General features: G+C 34.3%; 1 protein-coding gene and 1 long non-coding RNA gene across 2 annotated transcripts in view; both read left to right on the top strand.

Moving 5' to 3' along the window:
* The first annotated feature begins 2,829 nt into the window (after positions 1-2,829).
* Positions 2,830-12,045, top strand: LOC105838367 (malate dehydrogenase, cytoplasmic). The gene is made up of 6 exons (XM_012683887.3): positions 2,830-3,070; positions 4,078-4,273; positions 6,177-6,499; positions 7,275-7,652; positions 7,988-8,884; positions 9,363-12,045. The coding sequence occupies exons 1-5, from the start codon at positions 3,068-3,070 to the stop codon at positions 8,084-8,086; spliced, it is 999 nt and encodes a 332-aa protein (XP_012539341.1). The 5' UTR covers positions 2,830-3,067; the 3' UTR covers positions 8,087-8,884; positions 9,363-12,045.
* A 709-nt stretch (positions 12,046-12,754) lies between these two features.
* Positions 12,755-14,759, top strand: part of LOC118645897 — a 3,776-nt gene continuing 1,771 nt past the window's right edge. Inside the window, exon 1 of the long non-coding RNA XR_004963541.1 lies at positions 12,755-14,616. This is a non-coding gene — a long non-coding RNA (uncharacterized LOC118645897). The remainder of the gene's footprint in view (positions 14,617-14,759) is intronic.

Below are 14,759 nucleotides of genomic sequence, written 5' to 3'. Positions count from 1 at the left end.
ACGTCGATGGCGATTCAGAGTTGGATGGGCGACCGCGGAAGTTAGGCAATCCCAAATGTGACTATGGTGTGGTGGGTCACGATGCTTGTTGAGAAACAACGTAAATTTTTTTTTTTTTACATTATAATTATGTTATTTCGATATTTTCATAATGCAAGTACTGTATACCCACATAGAAATGAAACCTCCAGTAGACGTCTAATGGACGTATGCCATGGAAGTTTAAACTTCCAGTGGACGTCCATTAGACGTCCAATATAGAGCCATTAGAAATCCACAGTTCCGCACTGTGGACGTTTATTAGACCTTCAATAGAGGTCGTCAAAGAGGTCTATTAGACGTTGTGTGGATCATTAACAGAGTCTTCACGGAGCCTCGATGGATGACTTACGGACGTTTCGTGGATCATTAATAGAGGCTTCACGGAGCCTCGATGGATGATTGACAAAATAAAAATTTAAAATAAAAATTTTATTTCTTTTAAATTATTTTTATCAACAGTACATACTAAATTTAGGACAAATTTTTATTAATTAATTAAATTTAAATTATATTATTTTATTTTATTCTTACTTTAACTTCTACCATGAAAATAAATGTTCCATACAGCTATGGAAGTTTAATGGATACCTAATGGACGTCTATCTAACTTCCATCATGGAAGTAAATGTTCCATAGAGCTATGGAAGTTTAATGGATCCTTAATGGACGTCCATCTAACTTCCACTGTGGAAGAAAACATCCAATGGAGCTATGGATGTTTAATGGATCCCTAATGGATGTCTAACTTCCACCATGGAAGTAAACCTCCAATGGAGCCATGGACGTTTACTGGATCTTTAATGGACGTCTGTCTAACTTCCGCCATGAAGGTAAATCTTCAATGGAGCCATGGAAGTTTACTAGATTCCTAATGGACGTCTACCTAACTTCCGCCATGGAGGTAAATCTCCAATGGAGTTAAGAAAGTTTACTAGACCTCTAATGGACGTCCATCTGTCTTCCACCATGGACATAGACGCCCATGGATCTAGAGCACTAAAAAAGTAGGTATTCTCACGTCCGCCATTTTTCTTCAAACTAGCAAGTAACTAGCATAATGTTTTACATATATAATACATCGCAATAACCTTTAGGGTGACGTCCCATGGCGCGTATTGCGATACGCGCGTATCGGGCGTATTAAATTTCGACCAATGACAGACGATCCGCCGTTTTTGATACGTTGACGATCCGCGGAAATTCATAATCGAGCGGATCGCACACATATATATGCACAGTCGTATAATGTTACATGGCGTGTGCACTGGGCGGTGTATATAATTTACTTCTTTTTACTATAACCTCTTCAGATTTATGAGTACTACGCGTGGTACTCCTTCTTGTCACTTTTTGTGTACTTCTTATGGGCACGAAAAGGTTAGAAATGGCCACGCATGCTTGTGTGTGTGTATGTTCGATACGCCGAAATGTGGCTCTTATGTCCCATGGAGCGGATTACGCGGAAGCAGAATCAGCGGATCACTAATCACGGGATCGTTCTAATAGAACCTTTTCAAAAATTCCGTTGAAACAGTCCCATGATTGGTGATCCGCTCGTTCCGCTTCCGCGTAATCCGCTTCATGGGACATAAGAGACATATTTCGGCGTACTGAAAGCAGCGGAATGTCTGTGATTGGTTGCAGAGTTCGATACGCCCGATACGCGCGTATCGCAATACGCGCCATGGGACGTCACCCTTACAGTCTCAAAATCATAAATATCGTGTCTTCGTTTCATTGTCACATAAAGTTTGGTGTTTCCAAAGATTATTGACGTATATATATACAAAACATACCTAATTTTTCATGCTAGTTAGAAGAAAAATGGCGGACGTGAGAATACTCACTTTTATAGTTCTTTAATGGATCTATGGAGGTTTAATGGACGTCCATTGGACATCCACTGGATGCCAATTTCGAGTGAGTCCCAGATGCGCACAGTAATAAACGGACACAGCAAGCTGAGTGAAACGGACACAGTAACAAACGAACACAGACCAAACGGACACAGTGCGAAACGGACACAGTAACAAACGGACACAGACCAAATGCGCACACTGCACATGCGCACAGACCAAATGCATACACGGAAAGTCGCAAACCCATGTGATGCAGTGAATGCTTTGCACGCACACACACACACACGGGGGGGTGCAAGGGGGGCCTTCGGCCCCCCTCCCGCACCCACCCCGTCCAAGTCGCTAACCTATGTGGACTTTACTCTGCTTGCAATGTACATGGATTGCATTTGGTCCGTGCGCACATGCAGTGTGCGCATGTGCAGTGTGCGCATTTGGTCCGTGTGCATTTGGTTCGTGCGCATTTGGTCTGTGTCCGTTTCGCACTGTGTCCGTTTCGCTCTGTGCGCATTTGGTCTGTGTCCGTTTGTTACTGTGTCCGTTTCGCTCTGTGCGCATTTGGTCTGTGTCCGTTTATTACTGTGTCCGTTTATTACTGTGTCCGTTTCACTCAGCCTGCTGTGTCCGTTTATTACTGTGCGCATCTGGGATGCTCCCCCAATTTCTATGTGGGATGTAACTTTGTGTTTGCTGGGAATATACGACTGTGCATATGAATGTCACGTATGTGTGCGATCCGCTCGATTATGAATTTACGCGGATCGTCAACGTATCAAAAACGGCGGATCGTCTGTCATTGGTCGAAATTTAATACGCCCGATACGCGCGTATCGTAATACGCGCCATGGGACGTCACCCTTACTCAGTGCAACAGTGCAGCTAGAAAGAACAGACCACAGGCCTCATGTAGTTCTACATCCACGGTCGGATCCACCTTTGGCGCTGATCTACGTCCACATCATCAATCCACATTTCGGTCGCATGAAAAAGGCCGTGGTGGTTGCTCTCAGGCTTCTCTTTGGTTCCACGGTTCCACGAATTTCACCGTTTCACGGTTCCAATCATTCGCCGTTCATTTTCTTGCATATCTGAAGTTTAGATATTTAGTATATCAAACGCACGATTCCTCTTTCTATTAATTTGCTAATAATCTATACATAAGAAAAATGGTAAGTTTTTATATTACATATATCGATATTTAACAGAATCGAGTAGATAAAATCTTGTTATACTTGAGTAGAATTACTTTAATTTCACCTTTAATTGACCTTCATATAGAATTTCGTGTTAATTTGATTTTTGCTTTCACATAATCAATATTCCTTCAATTCAAGTTTAATCAATTTATTTTTCTTTAGAACATGTAATAATTATATTTTTATAAGAAATTTTTTTATATTTAAGAAAAATTTGCTAAGAACTTTATATATTAAGGATACCAAGTTTATAAGTAGCATAGAGGCATATTAACAATTGATATTTTAGTTTAAACATGCTGCATTATTGTAATAACAAGAAAAATTCTACACATATAATATATGCCGTTTTCGACACTGATCATATTCTACACAAAATAATTATACACGATCAGAATATTTTACACAAATATATTATACACAAAAAAATTGTAAGTGGAAAAACTGTATACAATTATTTTTGAATTAAAAATATTACACGGATATATGGACAGTTTTTCTACGTACAATATATCCATGTGCAATTTTTTTTAATTCAAAGGTAATTCTTGTGCACATTTTTTCCACGTACAATTTTTTTGTGTACAATATATTTGTATAGAATATTCTGCTCATGTACAATTATTTTGTGTAGAATATGATTAGTACCTCGTTTTCCAGTTAAGACACACTGGCATTACTGTGTTCTGCTGGAATGTTTTTTGCTGGAACAATGAGAAGTCTAGACTTAATTGACAAAACAATAATAATATTGAGTATCAAGAAAATATCGCCATTAAAATTGATATTAGAAATTCCCACATTAGTATTGTATGTTAAATATAAAGTTTTTTTGAAAATTGGTAATACTGATGTATTTTACACACTCACTTAGCTTTTTTACTGTGTCCAGCAGTGTAACACTGTGTCATGTGTATCTTGTTGGAAAACAGCCATAATTCTTATAACATCTCATTTTTCTTTTTTTATTTTTTGATTAGATGGAACCTATAAACGTTGTAGTTACTGGTGCAGCTGGACAAATTGCCTATTCTCTGCTGTACCAGATTGCAGCTGGTACAGTATTTGGTCCACAACAACCTATTAATCTGCGATTATTAGATATTCCACCTATGATGAAGGTATTGGATGGTGTGGTTATGGAATTGGAAGATTTAGCACTTCCTCTCTTACGAGGTGGGCACTGAGAGATTCAAAGTTTTGTAGATTTAAAAACTTTTTTTAATACTTGATAAAATATATTGAGTAATGCTTTTATGTGTATAAGATACTTGTATCCTTTTGTATTATTATGTTTCTTAAATTGTTCGAATAATTTTCTCAATTAATAAATCAATTTGAATTACTTTTATAATTAATACATAATGAAGAAGATTAAACCACAGAATTAGTGTAATTAATAAACAATGTTGCTTGGTAACAGAGGGGTTTTGTAGCTAAGTTAATTATGGCTACGGTCCACTTGACGCTACAAACGTTTTGAAGCATTCTTTGATTGGTCAATTCGTAAAAATCTTTGTTTCGATTGGTCAATCAAACGCTTCCAAGCATTTGTAGCGTCAAGTGGACCGCAGCCTATGTCAATGTTCAGATCATTAGTGATGCATGTGTGGCAACACTTGTATGCTTATATGAATTATATAGTAATCATATAGACTTGAGAAAGTCACAATGTGCCAAATTTTAATATGTATTTTAACAATACTAGACACCACAGATGCGTACTTCGCGCGTGCTACTTAACTTTTTTTTTACTTTTTGAAAATAAATTACAACGATAATTGCATAGATAATATCTATACAAATTTGACAGCTGTCAAAATTCAATCGCAATGACAACTACTTTTGCAACACGAATAAGCGCAGCGAGAGAATAAATCGGCATTGCGGAAAAGTGACAATAAATTTTGAGAGATGCGAGTAATCGACTTTATATGCATTTTTTTTAACAGGAGCTCTATTCTGTATCGGCCACTGGTAACTATAAGTCGTTGCGCAGGTTTTTTGCCACATAAAATATCTGCGCAACGATACCGATACTTGTCGGTAGGCGGTACAGAATTGAGCCTCTGGACTAGCACGCAGCGCGCGCCTCGCGTATTAACTAAACTGTCAAATTACAACTCTCGCAACACGAAGTAAGTCAAACGAAAAAACTAATCAGCATCGCGGAAAAGCGGCAACAATATGGCGCGATCAAACGCGAACTTCTTGCATCTACACCTTTTTTATTATGGATGGACCAAACACCATAGACGCGCGCTTTGCGCGCGCTATTTATCTTTTTTACCCTTCAAAAATAAATTGCAACAATAATTGTATATAAATAACATCTATACAAATTTGACAGCTGTCAAAATTTAATCGCAGTGATAGTTACTCTTGCAACACGAAGTAAGCGCAACAAGAGAAAAAAATCAGAACTGTGGAAAATTGTCAACAATAAAATCGCTCACACGGTTTTTTTAAAAGAGGACTAGATACTAGATAAACTAGATAGGATGTTTTAAAGTTTTTAAGATCTTGTTTTTTTTGTATTTTAAAATTAACTATTTTCACACGATACATAATAGGGTTCTTATTTTTGATATCTTTGAATATTTGAACAGACCTTAAATATACAAAGCAGTTTTCTATTAATCTTATAAGATAAATCATTAAGAAAATACCTATTCTTGGTAAGTCTATATTGACGGTTTAGATTTTGAGTATATATGTATGAATATTATATTTTTATTTTCTGTATTTATGATTTGAGATGTTGAAGCCAAAATTATAGAATTTGCTCGTAACTTTAAAGCTGGCAAGTTTGCATGTTTATATCTATCTCCAAAAAAGTAAGCGATGGAAAATGATTATAACATCGTCAACTATAATATTGACGGATAATTTGTGAAAATTTTCAGATTTTTTTTTTACTTTAAAATAAAAAAAAAGCGCTTGGCGCAAAACAGGTCCATAGATACAATCCAAAAACAGTAAAAAATTGATACAAAGAGTAAACTGTAGATATTTATATTCTAATGTCTACAGTTACTAGTGGCTTGTAATGTCAATAGTTTAATTTATATATTTTTAGAGATTTTGCCAACGGCTGAACCAGCCAAGGCCTTTAGTAACGTAGCAGCTGCTTTTTTGGTTGGTGCGATGCCAAGAAAAGAGGGAATGGAACGTAAAGATCTTTTAGCCGCAAATGTTGAAATTTTCAAGGTGCAAGGCGAAGCACTGGATAAATATGCTTGTAAAGATGTCAAGGTATTAGTTGTAGGTAATCCTGCTAACACTAATGCGCTTATCTGTTCACATTACGCACCGTCCATTCCGAAAGAAAATTTTACAGCAATGACTAGATTGGATCAGAACAGAGCACAGGCAGCATTAGCCACGCGATTAAATGTGCAGGTAATACACGTACAATTTATTACATTAAATTTGATTTTTTTTTCCATTTATTTGATATTTTATAATGGAATTAAAATTGCAATACAACGCAAGATTATACTTGAACTATCGTAGTACACTACGCGTCAACGATTTGTTCCATTCTCCTAGCAAGTTTATATAGAATATGTTACATATCCTATGTAAATTCGCTAGGGGAATGGAACAAATCGTTGACGCGCAGTACATGTGTGTTATGTCTGATTCACTGACGAGATACTGTTAAAGATTCTCAATTCTCGACAAATTTTGTCACTACCTGCGGCGCGATAGTAATTTAAGAGCGGTGACATTATCGACTATGAATAGAAATTTGTGATTATTAATACAAATGTTTAAATAATACAATATTAAATTCATGACTTTTTATTATGACTGCTTTGCAATCACGTATGCATACTTATGAGGCTATAATATAATAAATATTACTGTAAATTTATACATTTTTTCTATACAGTTATCATCTTTGTAGATAATTAAACTTGGATGATAACATTGAAATTACAGTTTTAATTAAAAATCGAGTATTACTGAGTTCTAGATGTATATACATATCTACAAAATATCAGGCTAATAAAATTAATACTATGAATGTCTTATTCTTAATTATTTAATATATAAATTTTAATGAAGACGTGAACTTTTGTAAAAAAAGGTATCGGTCTTTAATAATGTCTCATCAGTGGCCTGAATATATTCTTATTCTATAATTTCGTCGATTGATGCACTGATACAGGTTGATAAAGTAAAAAATGTCATTATCTGGGGTAATCATAGTTCTACACAATATCCTGATGCAGCACATGCAACTGTAGAGCTGGTATCTAGCGTAAAAACAATACCATCTGAGATGAATGATGATGAGTGGTTGAATAATATCTTCATAGAAACAATTCAAAAACGCGGCGCCGCCGTAATAACTGCTAGAAAAATGTCCTCCGCTATGTCAGCTGCTAAAGCCGCTGGAGATCATATGAGAGATTGGTGGTTTGGTACTAAACCTGGAGAATGGGTTAGCATGGGTGTTGTATCTGATGGGAGCTATGGAATCCCGAAAGATATTGTATTTTCCTTTCCTGTTACTATCAAGAATAAACAGTACAAGATAGTGCAAGTAAGTTATCTCAGTTAAAGTGAGTTTTGAAGTATATAATATACAAATTTCTTGTACTTTAGCATCTCACATTCTCTTTTTCACACATAAATTCTTTCCATAATTTTAAGATATAATTCTATAAATGTCCTATATACATAATATAAATATCCTATGTATACAATATAACTGTTAATATAACGATTTAATTTGTATTTTATATATGTACTTTCATACAAGTAACAATATTTTATCTAGTTAAAAACACAAATGTAATTTAATACATTCAGAAAAATTTAATACATTTAGAAAAATATTAAAAAACTTTTTTGAAAATTTATCTTGTAATCTTTCAGAATCTTCCAATTAATAGTTTTGCAAAATCAAGGTTGGATATTACATCTAAGGAATTAGAGGAAGAACGCGCTGAGGCGAACAACGTACTGAAAAAGTGACTAGTAACATCAATGCCGAATAACAAGATTCAAAAAAAAATTGTGTTAGCAAAATTGTAAAATATATAACTGCTGTTCTCACACTAATAAACTATACACACATACACGTACATATATACAGAGTGTCCTGCATAAAGTACGAAAGTCTATGGAAAGATAGATGGGATCAAGGTGAACATAAAAGTCTACCATAGTTTTTGGATATCTTTAATGATAGCCGAGATATTAATTTTTCAAATTGTACGAATGAGGGTGCCGAGGAAAGCGCCGAGCCGCTATAGGATGGCCCACTGTATCAAGCATTGGCTATCGGTGCTGGAGGGGGGGGGGGAGAGGAGAAGCGCGGCGAAACACGAGCAACGACGCGCTTCTCTCGTCGCCGGCAGCCAATGCTTGAGACAGTGGACCGTGTTACGGCTCGAGCGCGCTCTCATTCGTACAATTTGAAAAGTTAATATCTTGGCTATCATTGGAGTATCCAAAAACTATGGTAGACTTTTATGTTCACCTTCATCCCGTCTATCTTTTCATGAAGACTTTCATACCTTATGCAGGATACTCTGTATGTGTGTGTGCAGGCGTGCATGTATGCGTGCGTGTGTGTGTGTAAACATACGTGTATATATACAGATGCAGATACGAATGCATACATAAGTAATAGTGGCTGTGTTCAATGGAGAAAATCGCTCACTGAGCACTTTATGCTGCGCTCTCAACAGTTCGCGGTTTCTGCTGGATGCACTTTTATCTTAACGATGCCATCATTAAGATGGCACCGACCATAATGCACAGGGTTGGGTAAGTTAATATATATTTTTAATTAAATTAAATTAAAGTTAATAAATTATAAAATTAATTCAGTTAAGTTAAAAGTTACATAAATAAAAAACTAACTCAGTTAAAGTTGCGTTAAAATTAATTTAACTCAAGTTAAAATAAAAGTTAATTTTGAGAAGCTTTATTTATATTAAATTAAAAACCCATGTAATTTATTTAAGTCAGATTATCAATATAATTACAGCATTGATCATCAAATATATTTCATATTTTCCTTGTAAATTTTAGTATTAATTATATGAAATAAAAAAAATTAATGCAGGAATATATTTTTATTTTATAATTTTTTTCTTTCGTCCAGATAAAATTTATTTAAGAAAAGAGTTAATAAGTTAAAGTTTATACTTTTCGAAGATAACTAGTTAAAAATTAAATCATTTAAAATTAATTAAATTATTAATTTTTTAACCTTATTATTAACTTTCAATTTCTTAACTAGTTACTACCAAACCCTGGTAATGCACATTTATAACTTCTAAACAGTGCTCTTGCAACATGGTTCAAAAAGAGCGTACTTTTAGTACAATGGAAAAAATGGCGACCGCTCAGCAAACATGTAAGAGCATAAACCGCTACGTAGCGTTCAGCAGAAAATCTTACAACAGTTCCACCGCTACATTCTTCGCTGAATGCAACCAGTGATGCTCATGCATCATTGTACATATACATATATATTTCATACATGTATACAAGGTGTTCCAAAAATAATATAAAAATCACGCATAGTGATTATGCATTTAGCGTAAAAACTAACATTAATTAAACATAATGCAGTAGTACATGTCTTGTTGGCTTTTTTAATCGAATTTTGGAACACTGTCATTCAATGTAAATATACAAAATTAAATTAGATGAAACTTTAATTAAGACTACTGGCTGCTCAGCTGAGAACTTACGTTAACAGTAGCGACGCAATTATAAATGGAATAAAAACTGTAAGACAAGAAAGTGACATTGACAATTTATTCTTACCGTTTCGTTATTATTCGTCAAAGCGAAGCACAAATATTAATGCTGTAACGTGCAATGTATTTGTAAGACTCCTAAAATTGATCTAAAACTAAAATTAGTGAATAAAACAGTATGTAAAAGGTATAATTTTCCGCTCTTTCCACAGCTATCAAACTGCATATTTCGTTACATAACTAAGATTCGTTTGTCACGGTTGCTTAAATACTAAAGTGATTTGAAGTATCATTTTATTGAAATATCTTTTTATTTAAAAATGGCACGTAAAAATTCTCGCATGATATTTCTTCTGACGTCACGAATTCAATATGGCTGTGGTAAGTATCTAGAAGCCTTAAAAAGTATAAAAATAAAAGCGTTAATACATAATTATTAATAATTGAATAAAATGTTAATGTTACGTATCTTGTTATAAATAGATAACATGCGCAAATTATATTCATGTAGGCAAGATGCATGGGGGTGTGACACGCACGCACGCATGCGCGCACACACGTATAGACTATACTTATAATAAAGGTATATAATCGGGAAATATATTATACTTTATAGCACTTTTGCTTTTATTCGTCTCCTTCATGAGAATAATTTATGTTACAGTAATGATAATTTTTTATGTTAATATATTATTCAATCTTTTGTTGCATTTATATTATCTTTAAACTATATTTTCTAAAAGCTATTATTTTACAGCTATATATATCTCGAATTTTTTTCTATTATCGCGGATGTGAGTATTAAGTAGCGTATTATACAAGGACATAGTGCTATTTATCTGATTCTGGTAACGCTCGCAACGTAATATTGCAACTTGTTTCTTTTGTTTTACATTTAAAGAGATATTCTTACGTTTCGAGTATTTAAAAGTTAGACAATACACAAATATACAATTAAGAAGCAGATATTTGTAACGATCTAGGTACTATATGAAACATTTTCCATATCATTAGCGAAAAATTATAATTTTGTCAATATTTACGTAAATTTCGATTTACATCATTTTCTTTGTATAAACATTTCATAACATAGTAATCTGTTTACATAACGTGTGCATAACTGTCTTTTGATAAATAATCTTGTAATAAAGAAAATATAAATTTTTTCCAAACTAGTAAACAAATGCGCAAGCTATTAAACAAATTTCAGGCTTTTTTCTCACGAAAATAGCATATAAATTTAAAACAGTTCTAGGCGATAGTTTTAAAAACGTCCAATCTCCAACTTAGTTTAAATTTAAAAAATAGGTTTCTTTTAGAGAAAAAACACGCGAGAAGGACTTTCGGCGACTTAAAATTTTTTTTTTATCGATAAGTAGGACATTATAATTTTTAAGTCTTTAATATTGATATAGGAAGAATTAAATTGCACAGTCACTATTTTCTATCTTAATTTCCAGAATATACATACTTTATATCACTTAATAACACATGAAATGGATCTCTTCCCATTCATTGTACTCTATACCGCTACAAATATTAATACATATGATTGAGAAGTACACTTAACCGACACTTCTTCGCTGTGGTCACACACACGGGGAGGGTTGCAAGGGGGATTTCCGACCCCCACTCGCTCCTACCCCGCCGGTAAGGGTGTCTGGACAGAAGTGTACAAAAGTACAGTGCGTACTTTGTCGACGATAAATTATGATTTGACTAACATAGTTATTTCTCAATGTACTTTTGGTTAAAAGAGATAATCCTATTTCCCCTTCCCCTACATTTCCGCATTAATATTTATAACCCATTTCCGTGGCACGGAACAACGTAGAAACAAATTTTCCTACTTGTCGACATGAAAAAATTTTTTGAGTCGCCAAGTCTTTCGTGCATGTTTTTTTTCTCTAAAAAAAAACCTATTTTCAAAATTTGAACTAAATCGGAGATTGGTAGTTTTCGGAACTACAGCCCAGTTCTGTCAAGATATTTGATGAAAAAATAGTTTTTAAATTTAATTAATTTTATATTTTATGCAATTAAATATTTCCAAACATGTTATTTCTAGATGTTTTCGAAATGTTGCAATAATTACATATATGCACACATATATACGTACGCACGCACGCGCGTGTATATGTGTGTGTGTTACGTATTCGAACAATTATGTTCGACTTGCATACACAATGTATAAAAAAATAATACGTCTGCCATAAATCGCTCTTAACATTACTCTCCCCCCCCCCACATACGCACGTGCGCGCACGCGCGCGCACACACACACACACACACACACACACATACAAGTGCAATATATTTACAGAATCTGATCAATTATAGATCAATTATAAATCGTAGATTCACAACAACATGCAGAATCTGATCAATTATAGATTAATTATAAATTGTAGATTCACAACAACTAATTATATATATGAAATGAAATAATAAAATGACGATTGTTAATTCTTACACCAAGAAATTACATTAAATATACACACATATGTTTGTTTGTTTGTGCGTGCGTGTGTGTGTGTGTGTGTGTAATACTCGTGCGCGCATTCTCTGCACCACACGCGCGCGCGCGCACGCATACACACACACACAGAATTTTTCACACACACATATATATATACAGGGTGTTTGGTAAAGATTTATGCAATCTTTATAAACAGGTAGAGCGCATTAAACTGAACAAAAAAGTCCTTTACCGTTTTTCCATTTTCGCAATAGTTAACGAGTTATCGATTACACAGGTACACAGAAAAAGGGGTGTTTTTTTTTAAATTAGGAAAAAATAAGCCAATTTAGCAATTCTGATCTTGGATATGAATTCAGCCAGTCAAAATACATAAGGATTAATTAGTTTAATCCGCCGAACCAACCACTTTTTTGTGTGCCTGTGTAATCAACAACTTATTAACTATTGCGAAAATTGCAAAATGGTAAAGGACTTTTCTGTTCAGTTTAATGCGCTCTACCTGTTTATAAAGATTCCATAAATCTTTACTAAACACCCTGTATATATATATATATATATACATATAGTTGATTCATAAATAAGTTCTGTTGCAAACACATCGATCAATTTATTATCTCTTTTTAGAATTCCAAGTTACTAAATGTATCTAATAACTTTTATATTTATTTGATAATAAAAGGTCCCTCAGTTGCAGATCAGTATGTACTATGACTACGTATTTACATGCCTCTTTTAATCCATATAACATTTTAACTATCAGTATGCATATATAAACTAGTTAAATCCAGTTTTATAACATCTGTTATTATTTTACACTTGTTGATGAAAAGATGTAGACTTATAAATCCTGTTTTAAAGAACGGTATAAATGCCAAGAGAGTTGTTACAGTTGCATTATAAACATCATTATAAAATAAAAAAATTATGAAAAGTATAACATCGTATATTTAGTTTACTTAGAAGTTATAATCACGATTGGTATTCATAATTGAATTTTATTCAAGATTGTTTCAAGCAATATTTTAAAATGATAATATGGTTCTGTAATTGATTGACATCTTAAGACAGTACTAAAAATGATCTTAAATATAAGATTCGAATACTTGTGACTATGAACATTATCTAACGAAATGATGAAAGTTAACTTTTAAAGCAAAAGATTTGAAAGTATATATGTGCTACATAATATTTTGAGAAACAAGGGAGTATGCTGTTATAACGGCTTAAAAAATTTATAAATGAGTGTCATAACAAATTAGTGCAAAAGTTATTTATAAAGTTTCTTTCGGAAGTTAGCATTTTGAAAGATGAATCATGAAGCGATCTCAAGTTGTTATATTGATCTCAATGACATTTTAAAGTTATTGTTGAAACAAAATTTATATTACAGAATAAGAAAATTAGCAGAGATGCTGAACATATCGCAGCTTATTGCGTTCCGTCTTATAAGAAAATTTGATTTAAAAAAAACAGAAGTTATTTGCGAACCAATCCAATATGTATATGTTACGGTCAAACCCCGCGCGGCGTTCCTAGCATTGACTGGTCAATGCGCGGAATAACCAAACGTTTTGGTCAAAGTCCGAAATAGTTTTGTATTTCGGCTTTTGATCGACATGTTTTTAGTCCATCCTAGGAGTGACGTAACATGGCTGGTCAAAGTTAGAAACTGAAAAAATTACTTCGGATTTTGACCAAAACGCTTAGTTGTTCCGCGCATTGACCAGTCAATTCTAGGTATGATTACAATAACGCCGTCTAAGTCCGCTATGCGCCTTGCGCGTGTTCTAATCTGTCTGCTATCCGTGAACGATTCACAACACGAATGCGTTGCAAGTTATTACGCGTCCAGCAACAGTTATGTGGAAAGTCGCAAACCCATGTGGAGCAGAGAATGCTTCGCGCGCTCGCTCACACACACACACACACACGAGGGGGTACAAGAGGGGGGCCTTCGGCCTTCCTTCCGCACCCATCCCATCCAAGTCCACTAACCCATGTTGTACATTGCAAACAAAGTAAAGTTCATGTGTGTTTGCGGATTTCCAATACAACGTACATTGGCTAGCGACTTGGACGGGGTGCGGGAGAGAAACCGAAGACCCTCCTTACACCCCCCCCCCCTCTGTGTGTGTGTGTGTGTGCGTGTGCGCGCGCGCGCGCGCGCGTGTGCAAAGCAATCTGTGCACCACATGAGTTTGAGACTTTCCACGCAAAACGAGATACATCCTAGGAGTGACTAACATGGCTGGCCAAAGTTACCAAAGATTTATCTACTTTATATTTCAAATTACACAACTACAAGGGTAAAGTAAAACCTACTTTATGTTAACAATAAAAATATTAAAAAATCTTGGCTTTATTTTTTTAAAGTCTGAATTAAGCCACACCTAGGATTGACTAGTCAAAGTCCGAAGTGATTTTTTCAGTTTTTAACTTTGACCAGCCA

Source organism: Monomorium pharaonis, chromosome 5, assembly GCF_013373865.1.
Source record: "Monomorium pharaonis isolate MP-MQ-018 chromosome 5, ASM1337386v2, whole genome shotgun sequence".
Taxonomy (NCBI): Eukaryota; Metazoa; Arthropoda; class Insecta; order Hymenoptera; family Formicidae; genus Monomorium; species Monomorium pharaonis.
The sequence above is the reverse complement of the archived record's forward strand: the minus strand, read 5'-3'. Positions and strand labels throughout refer to the sequence as shown.